This window comes from Neomonachus schauinslandi, chromosome 2 (genome assembly GCF_002201575.2).
Source record: "Neomonachus schauinslandi chromosome 2, ASM220157v2, whole genome shotgun sequence".
Lineage (NCBI taxonomy): Eukaryota > Metazoa > Chordata > Mammalia > Carnivora > Phocidae > Neomonachus > Neomonachus schauinslandi.
The window spans coordinates 147349463-147368537 of NC_058404.1; the positions used below are offsets into that span (position 1 = coordinate 147349463).

At 40.6% G+C, this 19075-nt stretch overlaps 1 protein-coding gene across 2 annotated transcripts; it reads left to right on the forward strand.

The window, feature by feature from the left end:
• The first annotated feature begins 1789 nt into the window (after window positions 1–1789).
• GRSF1 (G-rich RNA sequence binding factor 1) lies at window positions 1790–16978 on the forward strand. 2 transcript variants are annotated; one of them, XM_021702477.2, is made up of 10 exons: window positions 1790–2264; window positions 4961–5117; window positions 6626–6781; window positions 7381–7524; window positions 8188–8323; window positions 10811–10995; window positions 13038–13159; window positions 14267–14402; window positions 14973–15048; window positions 16387–16978. In XM_021702477.2, the coding sequence occupies exons 1-9, from the start codon at window positions 1911–1913 to the stop codon at window positions 15020–15022; spliced, it is 1440 nt and encodes a 479-aa protein (XP_021558152.1). In that variant the 5' UTR covers window positions 1790–1910; the 3' UTR covers window positions 15023–15048; window positions 16387–16978. The 2 variants fall into 2 exon arrangements, with proteins under 2 accessions (XP_021558152.1, XP_021558153.1); XM_021702478.2 differs by lacking the exon at window positions 1790–2264 and adding an exon at window positions 2480–2563.
• Window positions 16979–19075: the final 2097 nt, after the last annotated feature.

The following is a 19075-nucleotide window of genomic DNA, read 5'->3' on the forward strand; positions in this document are numbered from 1 at the left end:
TTGTCCCCACCCACCTCTCCCAACTCCAAATAATAACACAATTACAGAAAACACTATCCCCCTCTCTAGCATCAAATCCTGTTGATTTTACTTCCTAAAATCTCAATCTTCCCTCTTCACCTCCATTGTCCCCACCCTCAACAGTCTCTTAATGTAAATTTTTTGTCCAAGAGTCTTTTCATTTCCATAATAAAAGTTTAACTAGCACTAAAGAGGGCTATACTTATTTGGGTTAAAATAATAATTAATACAACTTTTAAAACTGGTGTTCTGTAAGTCATAAGTTTCAATTTAAAAAGCTTGTTATTCTCTTTCTGTAATCTAGACATATATAAATCTAAATATCACTTTGATTTTTGGTCTGTAAGCCTATTATTATACCCCTGACTGCACAGGGCATAGCATCATGCCTGGAACACAAAAAGCACTTAATAAATGTTTGTTAGATAATTGAGTAATTGTTCAAAATTAGTTTCTTTTCTCCCTTATATTCTCCCAACTTCCTCTAAGTAAAAATTGAGACTTTCTATTTTAATACTTTGGTGTTACTCCTGATTATAATCTGCAAGATTTCATTCTATGTATTTAGGTTGCTAATCCATTCAGATTTGCATATTATGGATGATGGCTTCAGCTATTAAGAAAATGAAGGCAAGAGTAAATACAGGCAGAATCCCTAACATGTTCACGGATATGATTTATAGTGATAATCTGTTATGACAGACTAACCCATTTTCCTGCTTGAAAGGGAGATGTAAGAAAAAAAAATCTCTAGGATTCCTAAATCTTGCAGATGAGGAAGCCCCGTCTTTGATACTCCAAATCCATAGAGCCAAGCCAATCAGATTTTTTCCTGTTCTTTGGTTTGGTGGAAAGAGTTTTCTGGGAAATAATGAGCTTTCCTTTTCCCAAAAGTAGGCCAGAGTAAACAACTCAAATTTTAAACACAATTTTCTTGAATACTTCAAAACAGCTAATCCAAGAGTCATCGTGTTTCTTCTTCTTTTTTTTAAGTACTGATCACTTTAAGATGATACTGAAAGGGTGTCTGACATGATCTTTGGGGACTGCTTTAAAATATTCCAGCAAAGGAAAAAATGTTTACGGGGTGGTGGTGGTGACAGATACAAGATTGAAAAAAGAAAAAATAATTTCTGAAATTCTAGAAGCTCATTGTACTTTGAGATTCTCCTGAATAAAAAGTTTTAAATTTTTCAGATTTTTCTATTTTGTAACTCTCAGTACTCCCTTTTGCCTATTAATCTGAGACGGGTCCTGGTCTCAGGAGGAGGAAAACCGTACAACCAACCAGTCCTTTTGTAAACCTCTGCCTGTCCACTTGTGAATACACTAACTTATTAGAGGAGATTTTATTTTTGCTATATACATTATCAGCATGTAAGTAGCTCTATATTTCATTTTAAAACAAAGGAAGTTGGCCTTCCACACAGATCTCAAGTTTTGGGGGTACTAAACCTCCTCCGATATTATCCCAATCTCTTTATAACCAGAGTACAATTCTTTCCAGAAACGGCCCTTTTGCCCCTCACGTCACACGTTTCGCGGTGACAGTGCGGGGCGTCGCTAAACCGGCATTCCTTGTCTCGGCCCTCCCCAGAGCAACAGGCTTCGCTTCGCCCTCCTCGGGCCTCAGTTTCCAACCCGGGAAAGAACGGCTGGGTGGTAGTACCCGGGCCCCCGCGGCCCCTCCCGGCCTGCCAGCAGCCCCGCCCCGAGGGCGGAGACCGGGCGGAGCAGCGCGCTCTCCTCCGCCTCCTCCCGACTCGCTGCTGCCCCGGGTGCTCGCGGCGCATGTGCCTGGCGCCCCCTCCCCGGCCCTGGATTCCACTCCCCCTCCGCTCGCGCTGCAGCCGCAGCCGCCTCCAGGCCCCGCGCCGCCTCCGGAGTCCATGGCCGGGACGCGCTGGGTGCTCGGGGCGCTGCTCCGGGGCTGCGGCTGCAACTGCAGCAGCTGCCGGCGCACCGGCGCCGCCTGCCTGCCTTTCTACTCGGCCGCCGGCTCCTTCCCCTCGGGCGTCTCGGGCCGTCGCCGCCTGCTGCTGCTGCTCGGGGCCGCTGCGGCCGCCGCCTCTAACACGCGGGGCCTCCAGTCCGGGCCTGCGTCCGCCGGGAGGCTGGCGGGGCCTCCCCCCGCGGCCGCCTCCGCCGCCGCTGCGGCCGCGGCTTCTTACCCGGCCCTGCGTGCCCCTCTGCTACCGCAGTCGCTGGCGGCGGCCGCGGGCCCGGCGCGGAGCTACAGCCAGGTACGTGGGCGCCGCGAGGGGCCGCGCGCAGGACCCTTCCCCGGTCGCGCGCCCGCGCGCGTGCCCGCGCCCATCCGCGTGCGCCTCGCGTGCACGCCCGGGGATCCGCGGCACGCGCCGCACCCTCCCCCCCCCCCCCCCCCCCGCCCTCCCAGTCCTCCTATTGGGCCCCAGAACAAGGGACGCTCTCCCAGGCCTCGGGTTTTCTCCTTGTTTTGTTCTCTCGAGTCTCTGGTCGGTTGGGCAGTGTAAGTGTGGCTAGGGGTGAATGTTGAGGCCTTGTTCCCCGCCGGCCCATGGTAGGTTTTGTGAGGCTGTTGACGCCCCAACCCCGCATCCCTGTCGCTCTCCGCCCGCTGGTTGTGAAGTTGGGAGGCCAGACCCGCGGAGGGTTGGGAGTTTCCGTGCAGGCAGAGCTCTAGGCCTAGGCGGCCCTGGCGCGCCTCGCAGCCTGCTGATGGGAAGGTTCACGCACAGAGTTACGTGGGCTGGGTCGGTGGGGAAGGAAGCTCGTCGCCAGCGCTCCCTACTCTCCCGTGCGCCTGGGGAAAGGCGGGCTGCCCCATTTACTGAAGGTCACCTCTGCACTGCCACCTCCTTTAGCAGAAGGACCTTTAGTACCATGGGTCGCCGCCGACGGGGAGGACAGCGTGGAGACTGATATCGGGGTGGGGGGGTGGCTAGAAGAGGGGACGCCTAGAGGTAAGGCCACGACTTGGGGACCCAGGAGTGAATCTACAGTGTTTTCTTTTTTAAAGTCATTGTGTCCTTTAAGAACTCAGATTGCAAATATTTTGTGCCTTGTAGGAAGGTTTCTTTTCTGCTTGTTCCGTGGTATCTGGGAAATATCAGCTCACGTTTCGACTGCCCAGCTCTTGATATCTTGGATCATATTTATCTTAATTCAATTTGTGCTTCTCCTTCAACTTAGGGAAACTGGGAGGCTAATCAGCATGGCTTCTGTCTGCCAGTGGCTGAGCTAATTGATTTGAATCCTGGCCCAATACTTTGTGCTGCCCTTTTCGGTAAAAGCTTGTGGTGCGTGTGGAATTCTGGGAAAATGGGGACTGTTACCTTTATTTAAAAAACACAAACTATCTCTAGTAAGCCTTTGCGAGCTAGCTACTCTCTTGATTTTTTTTTTTCTGTGAAATTGACTGTAATGATATCTGTTGAGCCTCTACTAGTATTACACACTGTGCTTACATTTATCATTGACTTCTTAAAATTTTACGTACGTCTTCATGAAAATGATGGGAACGTACAAAGGAGTGAAGTATCTCCGTAGCACGATAGATTGCAAGTCACTTGACTTAAAGCCTGAGTTGTCTTTCCACATTGGTAATTGTAGTGCTTGTTGCATTTTTATGAAGTATGTCAAAGACATCTGTTAGAGGTTTACGTTTATCTTTTTTTTTTTAAAAGATTTTATTTATTTATTTGAGAGAGAGAGAATGAGAGACAGAGAGCACGAGAGGGAGGAAGGTCAGAGGGAGAAGCAGACTCCCTGCCGAGCAGGGAGCCTGATGTGGGACTGATCCCAGGACTTCAGGATCATGACCTGAGCCGAAGGCAGTCGCTTAACCAGCTGAGCCACCCAGGCGCCCAAGGTTTACGTTTATCATTGACTCCTTTTAGGTAGACTTAAGTCTTAACGTAAACGGTGGCATGGTACAAAAGAATCTTTTTCTCTAGCCCAGTAGAGTGCAAGTCTTAAAACTTCAGTTGTCATTCCTGGTTATGGTTGTAGTGCTTATTGGAATCTTGTTAAATTCCAGTTTTTGCTTAGTCTTGTAAAATAGAGTTCTTTCGGTATGTCTCAGGCTCTGTCACCTTTTACAACCTTTACCTTACTCAGTTGGTCTGACTTACATTTGACAGGTTACTCTTTCCAAGCACCCTGCTCTCTTGTTATTTTACCCACTCCAAAGTGTCTTTTATTAACTCTCTTTTGCCTGCTGGGTGAAGGGGACACACATTGAGCTTGACACTCAAGTCCCTCTGTTGTATGGTACCAAGTTCCTTTTGCCAGCTCATCTTCTTTGGCTCCTAATTGTACCCTGCAGTTTAGCCAAATGGGATTATTGCTGTTTTGCAAATGGGCTTTTTTTCATACTGCTTCTTCCCCTCACCTCTCAAACTGGAATGCCCAATCTTTTGTGTATTGCTGTCAAAATTCTATGCTTCCTTTGAGGCCCCTCTTATATTATGTCTTGATTCTTCTGTTAGTGTTCTGTTTTGATTTCTATAATAACCTTGTGTCTTAATTGTAGCACATAAAGCATCCTGTCTTGTAGTGCTTGTCTTAGTCTAAGATGGTAAGCTCTTTGAGATGAGAGCCTAATAAGGCACACAGTGAGTAGGAGGCACTCATATTTGTCCCATTGAAGGGACCCTCTTGTCTTGCCTTAACTAAAACATTATTATTAGGTGTAATTTGGGACCGATGAATTTAAAAAGAAGCCCTGAATAAAATTTATGTCCTGCCTAATCATTGGGATATGCCTGCTTGTTGCTTTCAAATGTACAATTTAAGCCAAAAAAGGATGAGTTAGATTTGTGAAGTTTATTTCTTGCCTCTGAAATAGTAACTGTCTCCTAAGAATAACATCCAGATCATTGGTTTGCAGAAATAAACATTTTCTAAGTAAGGTTGTCAAAGAAGTATTTTTACATTTCTTCATTTCTCTTGGAAGGAGTCCAAAACTACCTACCTGGAAGACCTTCCACCTCTCCCTGAGTATGAATTGGCTTCATCCAAGCTAGGAGAAGAAGTGGATGATGTTTATCTCATTCGAGCTCAAGGATTGCCGTGGTCATGCACTATAGAAGATGTGGTTAACTTTTTCTCAGGTATATTTTATGTATGTTTGAAATATGTAATTTTGTTTGAGTACAAGGTAGTCTCACAACATGGTAAAAACCAGTTTTCTGGTTTTGGTATGTACTTACCAAAAAAACAAAACCAGTTAAGCATAGCTCTTTATGTAATACATACATTTAGAATGCAAGATTGCTAAGTGTCAAGTGATATAATTTCCTTAATGACATTTTTGGAGTGTTTACATATCTGTGAATAGTTTTTAAGTTCTGTATCTGACTGTGATTTTTAATTTTCCTCTTAAAAAGCTTTTAGAAAGGGGACGCCTGCGTAACTCAGTCGGTTAAGCGTTCGACTTGATTTCAGCTCAGGTCATGATTTCAGCTCATGATCTCAATCCTGGGATTGAGCCCCGAGTCTGACTCCGTGCTCAGTGGGGAGTCTGCCTGAGGATCTCTCCCTCTGCTTTCCCCAGCTTGTGCATTCTCTCAAATAAATAAATAAAATCTTTAAAAAAAAAAAAAAAGGCTTTATTTATTTATTAAAAATTTTTTTAAAAAGATTTTTATTTATTTGACAGAGACACAGCAAGAGCAGGAACACAAGCAGGGGCAATGGGAGAGGGAGAAGCAGGCTTCCTGCTGAGCAGGGAGCCCGATATGGGGCTCACTTCTAGGACCCTGGTATCATGACCTGAGCTGAAGGCCAACTGAGCCACCCAGGCGCCCTATTTATTTTTTAAAAAGATTTTATTCATTTATTTGAGAGAGAGCAGAGTGAGCCAGCAGTAGCCAGGGGAGGGGCAGAGGGACAAGCAGACTCCCTGCTGAGCACAGAGCTCTGCCCCTGGGCTCAATCCCAGGACCCCGAGATCAAGACCTGAGCTGAAGTCAGACGCTTAACCGACTGAGCCACCGAGGTGCCCCCCAAAAAAGGCTTTTTAGAGGATGCCATCTTAAATGTTGTAAAATGATGTAATAATATATTGAGTACCTTGATGTGCATAGCATTATGTGTGTCAAGTATTTCATGAAGCCACTTACCTCTTCAACTCTGCTGCCATTATACGTATGCAGTATGGGGATCTTGGTAACGAAGAGGGGGCAAAGTTCAATTATGGTAACAAAATTATTCTTACAGGATTTATTTTAAAGTTCCTGTAGTTATGATTATGACAGAATAAGACACTTATGTATAAACTTAAGCATATTTTAAACTTTGGATTTGAAACTGATTGTAGAAGCATTGGGAAGGACATGATATATTTTATGTTGAGCTTGTTTGCTCTTTTAATGATCAGGAGATCATAAGCTTATGTACTAAGGTTTGCTCTCTTTTTCAAGAAAGTGGAACATTTTATAGACTACCATCTCATTAGCATTTGGATGCCTTCAGTGATGGGGGTTTCTATAAAGAATATGATAGACATTTTGGTTCATGCTTTGTTTTGTTGTTGGAATTGGAAGATTGCATTCTAGCGACTTGTATAATTGAGCTAAAAGTTTGATTTCTGGTTTTGATTTTACTCCCATACTTTCAGACTGCAGAATCCGCAATGGTGAGAATGGAATACACTTCCTCTTAAACAGAGATGGGAAACGAAGGGGTGATGCCTTAATTGAAATGGAGTCAGAGCAGGATGTGCAAAAAGCCTTAGAAAAGCATCGCATGTACATGGGACAACGATATGTGGAAGGTACGTGAAGTCATGTCCTGGCTTTTGTGATCAGTACCTTAGCCTGTACTTTTTTTTTTTTTTTTTAAGATTTTATTTATTTATTTGACAGAGAGACACAGCGAGAGAGGGAACACAAGCAAGGGGAGTGGGAGAAGGAGAAGCAGGCTCCCCGCAGAGCAGGGAGCCCGATGTGGGACTCGATCCCAGGACCCTGGGATCATGACCTGAGCCGAAGGCAGTCGCTTAACCGACTGAGCCACCCAGGCGCCCTAGCCTGTACTTTCTAAGGCAGTTTCATTTGGGCCTTAGCAATAATGAAGGAGATAGATATTATGAATACACCCTTTTATAGGGTATGAAAATGAAACAGAGAGATAATCTCAGTTTCTTATCTGTAAAATGAGGATGTTGACCAGGTTTACCTCACAAGTTGTTTAAATAAGTCACAGGTGGCACACAGTAAATATTCAGTCAATGTCATTTGTTATTTTCTCCAGAGAAGTACATAAAGATTAAAAATACTGATTTTTACTTTTTTGGATAACCCACTATTTTTTTTTAATGTCTTCTTCCTTTGCTATGTAAATTTGCGTGCTTTCTGTGCTCTTTCTTTGCAGTGTATGAGATAAACAATGAAGATGTGGATGCCTTAATGAAGAGCCTGCAGGTCAAATCTTCACCCGTGGTAAATGATGGCGTGGTTCGTTTGAGAGGACTTCCTTATAGTTGCAATGAGAAAGACATCGTAGACTTCTTTGCAGGTGCTTTTCAGTTATATCATGTTTGGGGCCTCATTTTTTTTCCTTATTGTTTCCTTTTATATCTTAAATGAACCTTTTCCTAGGTAACTGCATGCAGTTGTATTAGGTTCTTTAGGGGAGAACTCTTCACTTGTGTTACGAATGTTTATAGATTATGTAAGTGTTTTGACTTATTATGCTAACCTTTGGAGGATGTCACATTTCAGAATTATTTCATGCAGGTTTATTTTACTCTTGAGGAAGATAACCTTTTGCAAGAGTGGCCATATTTGTTTAAGACAGTAACAATTTATATCATTTAAAAGCATTATTGTCTAATTCTTAGCTGTAAAAAATTTAACATTAGTAGTGATGTTAGTCTAAATTCCTGTTTCCCCTATTAACATAATTAATGGCACACACACAAAAAAAGATTGTGTGTTTTAGATGGACTGCATGAATCCTAAGTATTCTGGAAATACAGATGTGTAGGTGTTACTAGCTTTGCCACATAATGATTTTCCTCCCCTTTAGGCATGTATCCAGCTTAGAGACTAGCAAAACAGGCCTAACATTTTACTAATAAAATAAAAAAAGTTACTAGTATGTGAACAAATGTATTAATCCTAAGGATAAAAAAGGCTCCTGTTAGCAGCACTAATTTGTAATAATTTTGTGTCTTAGGACTGAATATAGTAGACATCACTTTTGTCATGGACTACAGAGGGAGAAGAAAAACAGGAGAAGCCTATGTGCAGTTTGAAGAACCAGAAATGGCCAACCAAGCTCTATTGAAACATAGGGAAGAAATTGGTAACCGGTGAGTGAAGCAGATTCTAATAATGCTCAAGTATTATATGTTGGGTCATTTTGATGAATGCACTGTAGTAGAACTGTAAAAATTATCTATAGAAAAGTAGAATAATATGATGACCTGTCAAATGCCCATCACTTAGAATTAACAAATTATTAACATTTGTTATATTTGCTTCATCTGTTTTTTCAGTAAGCATCTTTAAAAAACATTTTTTTATTAAAAAAAATGTTTTTTAAGGTTTTTATTTATTTGACAGAGAGATAGAGAGCACAAGTAGGCAGAGCAGCAGGCAGAGGGAGAGGGAGAAGAAGGCTCTCTGCCGAGCAGGGAGCCCGACTCGGGGCTCGATCCCAGGACCGTGGGATCATGACCTGAGCTGAAGGCAGCCGCTTAACGACTGAGCCACCCAGGCACCCCTAAAAAACATTTTCTCATGTGGTCCTAATATCATCACGTCTAACAAAATTGGCGGTAATTTATTGTCTAATGCCAGTCCATAGTCACACTTTCCCAATTATACCAAAATTGTCTTTTCACAGTTTTTTTTGTTTTGTTTTTTTTTGAGAGATAGCAAGAGAGAGCACTGAGCTGAGAGGAGAAGGAGAAGTAGGTTCCCTGCGAGCAAAGAGTCCAATGAGGGGCTCAATCCCAGGATCCTGGGACCGTGACCTGGGCCGAAGGCAGATGCTCAACTCACTGAGCTACCCAGGCACCACTCAGAGTTGTTATTTTTTTTTTTTCTTTGGTACCAGAATCTAGATATGGTCCACACATGGCATTTGATAGTTAATATCTACAGTTCTCTTAAACTAGAGCAAGTCTCCTTCTCCTTTATGTTTTTATTCCCTTCCCCTTTTTAAATGCAATTAACTTTTGAGGAAGTTGAGTCAATTACCCTGTACAATGTCTCATGTTTTATGTTGATCTTATTGCTTCTTCATGGTGTCGCTTTGTTCCTTTGTATCTGTTATTTCCTGAAAACTGGAAGTTCAAGCTAAAGTCTTGAATTGAATCAGGCTAACATTTTGATACAGATACACTATAGCTATTGTTTTATACTGCATATCACATCACATTGGATGCATGTAGTGTTGGATGGGTTCATTTGTGTCAAATTTGGAGGAGTACTCAAAAGTGTCAGATTTTAGATTGCTGTTTTGCTACTTTCTGGCTGTTTTACTTGGCTCCTTTGACGTTTTAAAAAAATGAAAAGCTATTTTAAAGCTATGTATTTTAGGATCTATGTATAGAATTGATTTAGAGGTCTTTGTTAAATTTTTTAAAAATAAAAATGGTTTTGCAAAGCACCCTCTTCTCCCTTTTTTTTAGTACTCTTCACATTTTCTTATAATATGTTTTAGAACAAACCAGTGCTATTTTTTTTTTTTAAAGATTTTATTTATTTATTTGACAGAGACACAGCGAGAGAGGGAACACAGCAGGGGGAGTGGGAGAGGGAGAAGCAGGCTTCCCGCGGAGCAGGGAGCCCGACGCGGGGCTCGGTCCCAGGACCCTGGGATCATGACCTGAGCCGAAGGCAGACGCTTAACGACTGAGCCACCCAGGCGCCCCTCAGTGCTATGTTTTTATGTGGGAACATTATGGCAGTCTATAAATCTCTTCAGTAAATTAAGAAGTGGTGCCTATCTTTATAGATCTATAAATACAAATGATTTTTGCAATTCAGGCTTAATAACCTAATTGGAAAAGCAGTATTGAGAAAAAAAGAAACTGGTTTCAGAAGCTTGGATTTAATAGATAATCCCACTGCCAAGCAGGTAGCAAATCAGAATTGACATTTAGTTCATGAATTCTCATTGGCGTCTTATTGAAGTTCTGGGGGTTTTTAGCTCCTCATATACTCTGACTTTTAATATCTTACACAGATATCATTAATTTTCACAGAATTGGGCGCCTGGGTGGCTCAGTTGGTTGGGCGACTGCCTTCGGCTCAGGTCATGATCCTGGAGTCCCGGGATCGAGTCCCGCATCGGGCTCCCTGCTCGGCGGGGAGTCTGCTTCTCCCTCTCCCACTCCCCGTTTGTGTTTCCTCTCTTGCTGTGTCTTTCTCTGTCAAATAAATAAATAAAAATCTTTAAAAAAAAAAAATTTTTTTTTCACAGAATTGACTTGTAAGGCTTTAAGAGACTGTTAACCAACTAACTGTTAAAAAAAAAAAACAAAACCCTTCTTACCAGATATTTTCATACGCACAATTAATCTTGGCATAGTTGTTCTTACGAAGTAAGTAAATACTGTTAAAATGTATATGAAGAAAGCTGTTATCTTGGGCAGGGGTGTGGGGGAGATTAAATCAGTGACATGTACTGTTGAGAATACTTTTCATGGACTAATATCTGTATCTAGTCTTACCTTGTCCCTCATCTGTTATCTTTGGACACTTGTGTTTCATAAGCTGTTGGAAATATATATGCATGTTTTATTTTAAATGACTTCAGTGTAAAGTGACTTTGCATTGTTTTGATATAGGTATATAGAGATATTTCCAAGCAGAAGGAATGAAGTCCGAACACATGTTGGTTCTCATAAGGGAAAGAAAATGGCATCTTCTCCTACTGCTAAGTATATAACTGAGCCAGAAATGGTCTTTGAAGAACACGAAGTAAATGAGGATATTCGACCCATGACAGCTTTTGAAAGTGAGAAGGAAATAGGTAAGGACCTGCATCTTATTGAGACTTATTGGATCTATTTTGTATGTTTTGATATTTAAAATATTTTTTATGACCATGTTGTATGGGATTATTAGATTATAGGACCAGGGAATTGAGTTGGAAGATTTATCTGTCTTTGAGTGTAGTATGTACTTTGAATATGTGCAGAAGGGCTTAATTATTTTGTTAAGTTTTTATATAATCATTCTTGTGGATTTTATATAAAAAGCTGGGTGGCACAAATATAATAAAACAACATAAAATGTCATCATTTAAACTAAGGTGAGAAAAGATGTAGAGGGCTCGAATGTTGACTAAAGAAGTTTTGTTTTCCTCTGTATTTAATTATTCCTCTGATTCCTAACCCAAAGTAACATGTGGAATCTTTGAAGTGTGATAATTCCTTTTTAAACTCATGCCATGGTGGGGTGCCTGGGTGGCTCAGTTGGTTGAGCGGCAGACTCTTGATTTCTGCTCAGGTCGTGACCTGGGGGTCCTGGGATTGAGCCCTGGGTTGGGCTCTGTGCTCAGCAGGGAGTCTCCTTCAGGATTCTCTCCCTCTGCCCCTCCCCACCACTCTCTCGCTCTCTTGCTCTCTCAAATAAATAAATCTTTAAACTCACGCCATGGGATTATCCCATTACCATATTTCTTCTTTTTTTTTCAGTGCCTGTAACCCAGACAGTTTCTATTGCCTTTTATTTCCACTCATAATCATTTTTCCCTCTCACTATTCTTTTTTATTTTTTTTTAAAGATTTTATTTATTTATTTGACAGAGAGAGACATAGCAAGAGAGGGAACACAAGCAGGGGGAGTGGGAGAGAGAGAAGCAGGCTTCCCACCAAGCACAGAGCCCGATCTGGGGCTCGATCCCAGGACCCCGGGATCATGGCCTGAGCCGAAGGCAGACTCTCAACTGACTGAGCCACCCAGGCGCCCCATCCTTCTCTCTATTCTTATATAAATACCTGGTTTTTTTTTTTTTGTAATCTGGTAGCGGTTTGAGGTACGAAATCTTTACGCTAAATCCTCATGGGTGTTCAGGTGATATTTGTTAGGTGGCAGAAATGTCAGAACATTTTTGCTTTTAAAATTAAAGCCCTTCTTGGGTACGTGCACCCTGATGTTTATAGCAGCAGTGTCCACAATAGCCAAACTGTGGATAGAGCCAAGATGTCCATCGACAGGTGAATGGATAAAGAAGATGTGGTACACACACACACACACACACACACACACACACACACACACACACAGGTGAATGGATAAAGAAGATGTGGTACACACACACACACACACACACACACACACACACACACGGTGGAATATTATGCAGCCATCAAAAGGAATGAAATCTTGCCATTTGTAACGACGTGGTTGGAACTAGAGGGTACTATGCTAAGCAAAATAAGTCAATCAGAGAAAGACATGTATCATATGACCTCACTGATATGAGGAATTCTTAATCTCAGGAAACAAACTGAGGGTTGCTGGAGCGGTGGAGGGTGGGAGGGATGGGGTGGCTGGGTGATAGACATTGGGGAGGGCATGTGCTATGGTGAGCGTTGTGTATTGTTTAAGACTGTTGAATCACAGACCTGTACCTCTGAAACAAGTAATACATTATATGTTAAAAAAAAAGAAGAAGATAGTAGGAAGGGTAAAAGGAAGGGGGGGAAATCGGAGAGGGAGACAAATCATGAGAGACTATGGACTCTGAGAAACAAACTGAGGGTTCTAGAGGGGAAGGGGGTGGGAGGATGGGTTAGCCTGGTGATGGGTATTAAAGGGGACACGTTCTGCATGGAGCACTGGATGTTATACGCAAATAATGAATCATGGAACACTACATCAGAAACTAATGATGTAATAAAGTATGGTGATTAACATAACATAATAAAAAAGAAAATTAAAGCCCTTCTTCCTTACTGGTTCAGGAAGAATTGAGGGTTTTGACAGAAAGGTCATACCTAATTATAATCTGTTAATAACTCTTGAAGCTCTTATGTTTCTGACAGTGCTTTCTGTCCCACTTCTCAGAACTGCCTAAGGAGATGTCAGAAAAGCTTCCAGAGGCTGTTGATTTTGGAACTACATCTTCACTACATTTTGTCCACATGAGAGGATTGCCTTTCCAAGCTAATGCTCAAGACATTATAAACGTGTGTGGCAGTAAGATATCCAATCTCAATAGGTTTGAACAAAAATTCTAAAACTGAACTTACATTAACATGGGAAAGATAGAGAAGAAAATATCCTATTTCTGAACTATTTTTGGACAGTAAGGTGGCATCTCCTTGGTTGTGGAAGCTTGTTTTCTTCAGCTGAGAAGTGTGGGCTTTATTATATTTTAAGGTCAAATGTATTATGATAAGAGGATTTTATAGATACAAAATAATAATGATGTAGCGTTAGTATTCAAAGTAAGTTTGGTTTTTCTCTAAATTGGTTCAGCCTACTCATTTTTGAGTTTAGGAAGCTGAGACTCAGGGAATTTGTCACGGGGTGGTTATATACTAAACGAATCCCAGTGCTCCTAAATACTTAGAAGCTTGTAGCCTTTATCGGGATTCCCTAATTTTTGAGAAAGGAATTTTAAAAATATTTTTATAACTGTATGAAAAGAAAGGGAAACAACAATAGCCATACTGACTTCATGAATTTGAGGACATATACTTAAGGTAGATCCAAACCTAGAATCTTCAGTTAGTAGTGGGTCCTCAAAGTTGTCTTCATTATTTCAGAAAGCCTGATAAGAATCCTGTCTTTAACCAGACAAAGTTCACACAGTCTCATTGGAGCATTATATTCTTTTGCTTTGGTTTGAAATGATAACCACTCAGTGTGGTAGCTCTGTTCATGGAGTGCTGGTAAAAACTGATGAGCAGGCACATAGCTGATGTAAAAATGACTTTTTAAGAAATGAAGGATGGACACTCTTTAGAAACAGGGAAGGATGTGTGTGAGAGGAGTAATAGAAGCGGTCCTTTCTGGCGTAAGAAAGTTGGAGCACTCTTGCTGTACTGTGTATTGTACAGTTTTTTTTCTGTGATTATATAGTTGAAATGTACCCTTGAGTTCTAACAGGATCAGAAAAGCCAGACGACATGGTAGATGTGTAACTACTTTGTTGCTTAAAGAGATTCTCTAAAAACAAATTTCTTGGGTGTATGAATCAGAGTCTGAAAGAAAAATGCAGAACCTTAGACTTCTAGAAATTGGGCCTGCTACCATTATATTCCTTTTAGCTTCTTTTGTTTGTTGTTTAGTTCTTTGCTCCGCTGAAGCCTGTTAGAATCACCATGGAATACAGTTCTAATGGGAAGGCCACTGGAGAGGCTGACGTGCACTTCGATACCCATGAGGATGCTGTTGCAGCTATGCTCAAGGATCGGTCCCATGTTCGTAAGTGCTGCCCATGGTTTGCATTGTCAGTTTTGACATCTGTCTTTGCCCTTCTTTGTTTTGGAGTTTGCCTAGACCTTTTCCTTGGGAAAACTCTGCGGTGTTAATACTACGAAATTAAATATAAAAAGGACAAAATGCTGTATTGTAATGAAAAACATTTGTTTGCTAATTGTCTTGCATATTTCTATGCAGAGGTAGGATTTTTTTTGCTTGTTTTTAATTTTGTTTTCGTTTTTAATTAGGAAATGTAATGGACAAAGGGTTTGAGTTGCTGTCTGAACTATGAGAAAATGACTATAGTATTATTTCTCCCTTTTCAGCTTCTTAAAATGAATCTTTTTTTTTTTTTAAAGATTTTATTTATTTATTTGAGACAGAGAGAATGAGAGAGAGAGAGCACATGAGAGGGGGGAGGGTCAGAGGGAGAAGCAGGCTCTCTGCCGAGCAGGGAGCCTGATGCGGGACTCGATCCCGGGACTCCAGGATCATGACCTGAGCCGAAGGCAGTCGCTTAACCAACTGAGCCACCCAGGCGCCCTAAAATGAATCTTTTTTTGTCATTCTCAGACCATAGATATATTGAATTGTTCCTGAATTCATGTCCAAAGGGAAAATAAGACTTCCAGGGACTCCAGATAATAAGGTAAATTTAAGAGGTACAATTGTGAGAATTATTTTCAATTGATAAATTAAGCATTAACTCACTAATTTGTAATATGGTGGAGACCATTCTTTTCTTTCTTTCTTTTTTTTTTTTAAGATTTTATTTACTTTTTAGAGGAGGTGTGTGTGTGTGCGCAGGGCAAGGAGCAGAAGGAGAGGGAGAAGCAGACTCTATGCTGAGCACAGGGCCTGATGCAGAGCTCGATCCCAGGACCCTGAGATCATGACTTGAGCCCACATCAAGAGTTGACGCTCAGCCAACTGAGCCACCCAGGAGCCCCTTAATAATGATCAGACTAATCATGATAACTGAAACATCAAAATAAGGAATGAAAATCTCCTGGGAAATAGGATTCATTATGATTGTATAGTGGTTTTGGGTATTTTTCCCATAAAGAATCTATTGGCATCATTCCCAATATTCATCCTGCTGTGTGCCTAAAAATAATTTTTTACCTTTAATAGCTATAAATTATACTGAAAATGTGCTTATAGTAGCTTTTCTTCCTATAAAATTTAAACACATTTCTTCAGTTCTAAGATATTAAAATATTTAAAATGATATATTTGAAATTAGGGTGTATCATTATTATCTACACTTAATGTACCACTGTCTCTTTCCTAAAAAAGTGTTATGAAAATAGTTGTCTGTCCTAGGAAGTACACGATTTCATAGAGTTAACTTAATGTGTGACAATCTACTAAATGTGTTGGTGCCCCTCCTTTGACTAAATGTTATGTGGTATCTTTTATTTCCCCATAAAATCTTTTAATGTATTATAATCATTTTTCTGTTTGTAGTGGTACATTTGAGATAGTTAACTGTAATGATTTCTTGGAAATACAGGAGGCATTTCTTTACTGTAGTTGTCACAGGCTATTTTTGGATATAAAGTCCCACAATCTTGTGATGTTAAATATTAGCTAAAATCTGTGTAAAATATATTCTGTGCTTAACTCTGAAAATCTGTCTTTATAGCAGGCTGTAAACACTAATGCCTAACTTTCTTTACTGTAACTTAATGGATTTGTCACTAAATGGATTTACACTAAATCAGAAAAAAAAGTATTGGGGCACTTGGGTGGCTCATTCGGGTAAGTGTCTGACTCGATCTCAATCTCACAGTTGTGAGTTCAGGCCCCTTGTTGGGCTCCACGCTGGGCGTGAAGCCTACTTAAAAAAAAAAAAAAATTAAATTTGTAATTTTAAATGGTCTGGGAAAGGGTATGGTATGGTAACACTTTCTCTTTTATTTATTTATTTTGCACTACTTTTTCATTTTGAGTAAATGTGCAACATTTTTCGTTTTATTTTCAGGATGAAGCAAGAAGCATTTCATTTGCACATCTTTTCTTGGACATGGAATATAAAGTTCCAGTTTTGTAGCAGCAACTGCTAGAGAAAGGATTTGGGGGTTTTGGGTTAATTGCTTATAAGACAAATTACGTAGTGGACTGTTTAGAAAGGAAAAGGAAAGATTCAGTTTGGAATTATGAAATAAACCACAAATTTAAATTTTCGTTTAATCTGTTCAAGATCTGATTTAAAAATCTGGGGTTTTTATTACATATGATTAAACAGTTTGTTTTCATAGGAGATGTGTTACCCAATGAAAAGACTACATCTTTTTATTTAGCACTGTCCTTGAAAATCTTTTCTCCCATTTTACAAATGGTCTGTTGGAGGTTTTGTCCTTTTGCCTATGAATTAAGGCTCTGATGTAAAACTTCTCTGGAATTAAATACTGATTTATTTTAACCAAATACTCACCAAAGCAAGGAAAGGCTTCAGACCTTTGAATTATTAAGGTTTGGCAAAGTAGTTATAATTTTAGGTGTATTAGATTACTTAGGTAGGAGTAGAAATTTAAAAAAAAAAATAAGTACCACAGGTTAGTGAGTGTAAGTGACAACAATTTGGCAGTTTTACGTCTTTGGAAATGTTTTGCCTTTCTAAGCCTTGTGCTAAAGGCATTTGACTTTGGTGCCTGTATCCTTAAGGAGAGAATTCTTGTCTCAAAAGTTCTCTGAACACTCACCCCCCCCCAACTTTTTTTGACTGTGGGTAAATCTTGAGGGTGTTTGTTAGTCTCAAAACTGTGAAGTGACATGTCAGAACAGTCCTGACTGGTAAAGACATTAATGGCTTCACTTGAATTTAAACCAGCTCCTGAGAGGAAGAAGAAACTGTCTCCTCATTTGCTTTTTTCAGTGGGATAGCACATCCCATATTTTAGAACAAGTAGGGGTGCCTTGCTTAAATAAAAATAGCATTTAATGTATAACTGTGTGAAGGGTTTATGGATAAAGCTGTACTTCTGTCACATTGTGACAGTACCTTCTGCTTTAATATTAAACAGCTTGTTATTTAAATATTGGATCAAAATGGCTGGCTTCAAAATGTAGTCCTTAATAAACTAACTTTATGTGCACCTGTGTAGGAGAATCAAAGTCCTGTATACTTTCTTTGCCTTGTTCCTGTTCTCAGGGTGACGACTGCCACATAGTTACCAGGAGATAAAATTCTAGTTCTTAAAATTGAATTAGCCCAAATTTCTGAGAGGTGATATCTGGAAGAGAGATGACATCTTCTCTCACTTAATACATAACCATCTTTGATTACCAGCTAAGTTACGAGATCACTGTACTGTAAGTAGTCAATAAATGAAGACTTGTTTCAGGCTGCAGATTACCTAAGAGTATTTATTTTGGAGTGTGTGTATCAGCCAACTATATTTTTGTTACGTCAAATCCTGGTATAGTTTAAGAAGAAATGGCAATTTTCGTTTGTATTTTCATCATCCCATATAAACATGACTTCATTAACCATCTTAACCTATTCAGTATTAGTACTTAAGTAGGAATGTGTTTTCACGGATGGCTGAGTGTACCAAGCTCTCAGAAGTGGCGTCTGTAGCTGTGTGATCTATTAGAATATGGTCTTTTTTCTGTTTAGCAGTAGGTATTTAATTTGCTGTGGAAAAAATCTATAGGGACTGTTGGGATTGGGGTTGGTGAGAAATTAATTCATTTGCAATTACTTTATTTTAAAGCTAATGGATTTCATTTGTACATCTAGGAAGAGAATGAGAGCAAAAGCATTAAGAGGTTATGTGGTGGGTAAGCGTGAAGGCGGCAAGGGGCGTCTTGCTACGCTAGCGGCTCAGTGCTCAGTGCAAGAGCTGGCCGTCCTTGGGAAGTCATCTTAGGACTTCGTGTATTTTACTCCTTTAGTAGGTGATAGCTCATGATTTAGGCTAGTAAGTGAATGATTGCTGAGAAGGCAAATGTAGCTACTGGAAGGAGAAGAAAAGCACGTAATAGATTAAAAGTAATCTTTTCTTTCCATCCAGTCAAAAGACATACTTCTGTCTCCCAAAATTTGACAAAACTGGGTTGTGTACTATCATTAGCTATTGAAAGAAGTTATGATGGTGAGTTTTGCTCTTGTGTTTGGGTCCTTTGTGTCTTTATAATCTCTTTGGTGATAAAGCTATAAAAAAGCAGGTTTAGATACAGACAGGTTACCCATCTTGCTGTGGCTAGCCACTTGAATTGTGGGGGCAACTCTGATAAGTAGCTTATAGATACCAAGGAGGAGATTGTGATCTCATTGATAACACTCACATCGAGAACGAAGCAGAACCAGAGTGGGTAGATGCGGCTTCTGCCAGGTGGGAAGGGAGACCGAGTCCACTGTGGCGTGGAAGGCTCTAAATCCTCACTGCTGCTGTGGTGTGGGGAGGAGGAAGCAGGAGAAGCCCACTTAGAGCCACGTGCCATTTTGAGGCAAAGGCCCTGCTTATTATTAGCATGTCCTGTCGGCATCCTCTGCCACGAACAGTCCTTCAACAGATTCTCATTTTGAGTTTTTTCTTTGGGTTATATCCTATTCATTTTATAATTTAAAACATTCCATTGTTTTAAGAGTTTCCCCTAAATTATGTGAAAGCGTTCACATTCACCTGGCAGGACCTGTGTTACGGAGTAGAATGGTGTATCTCAGC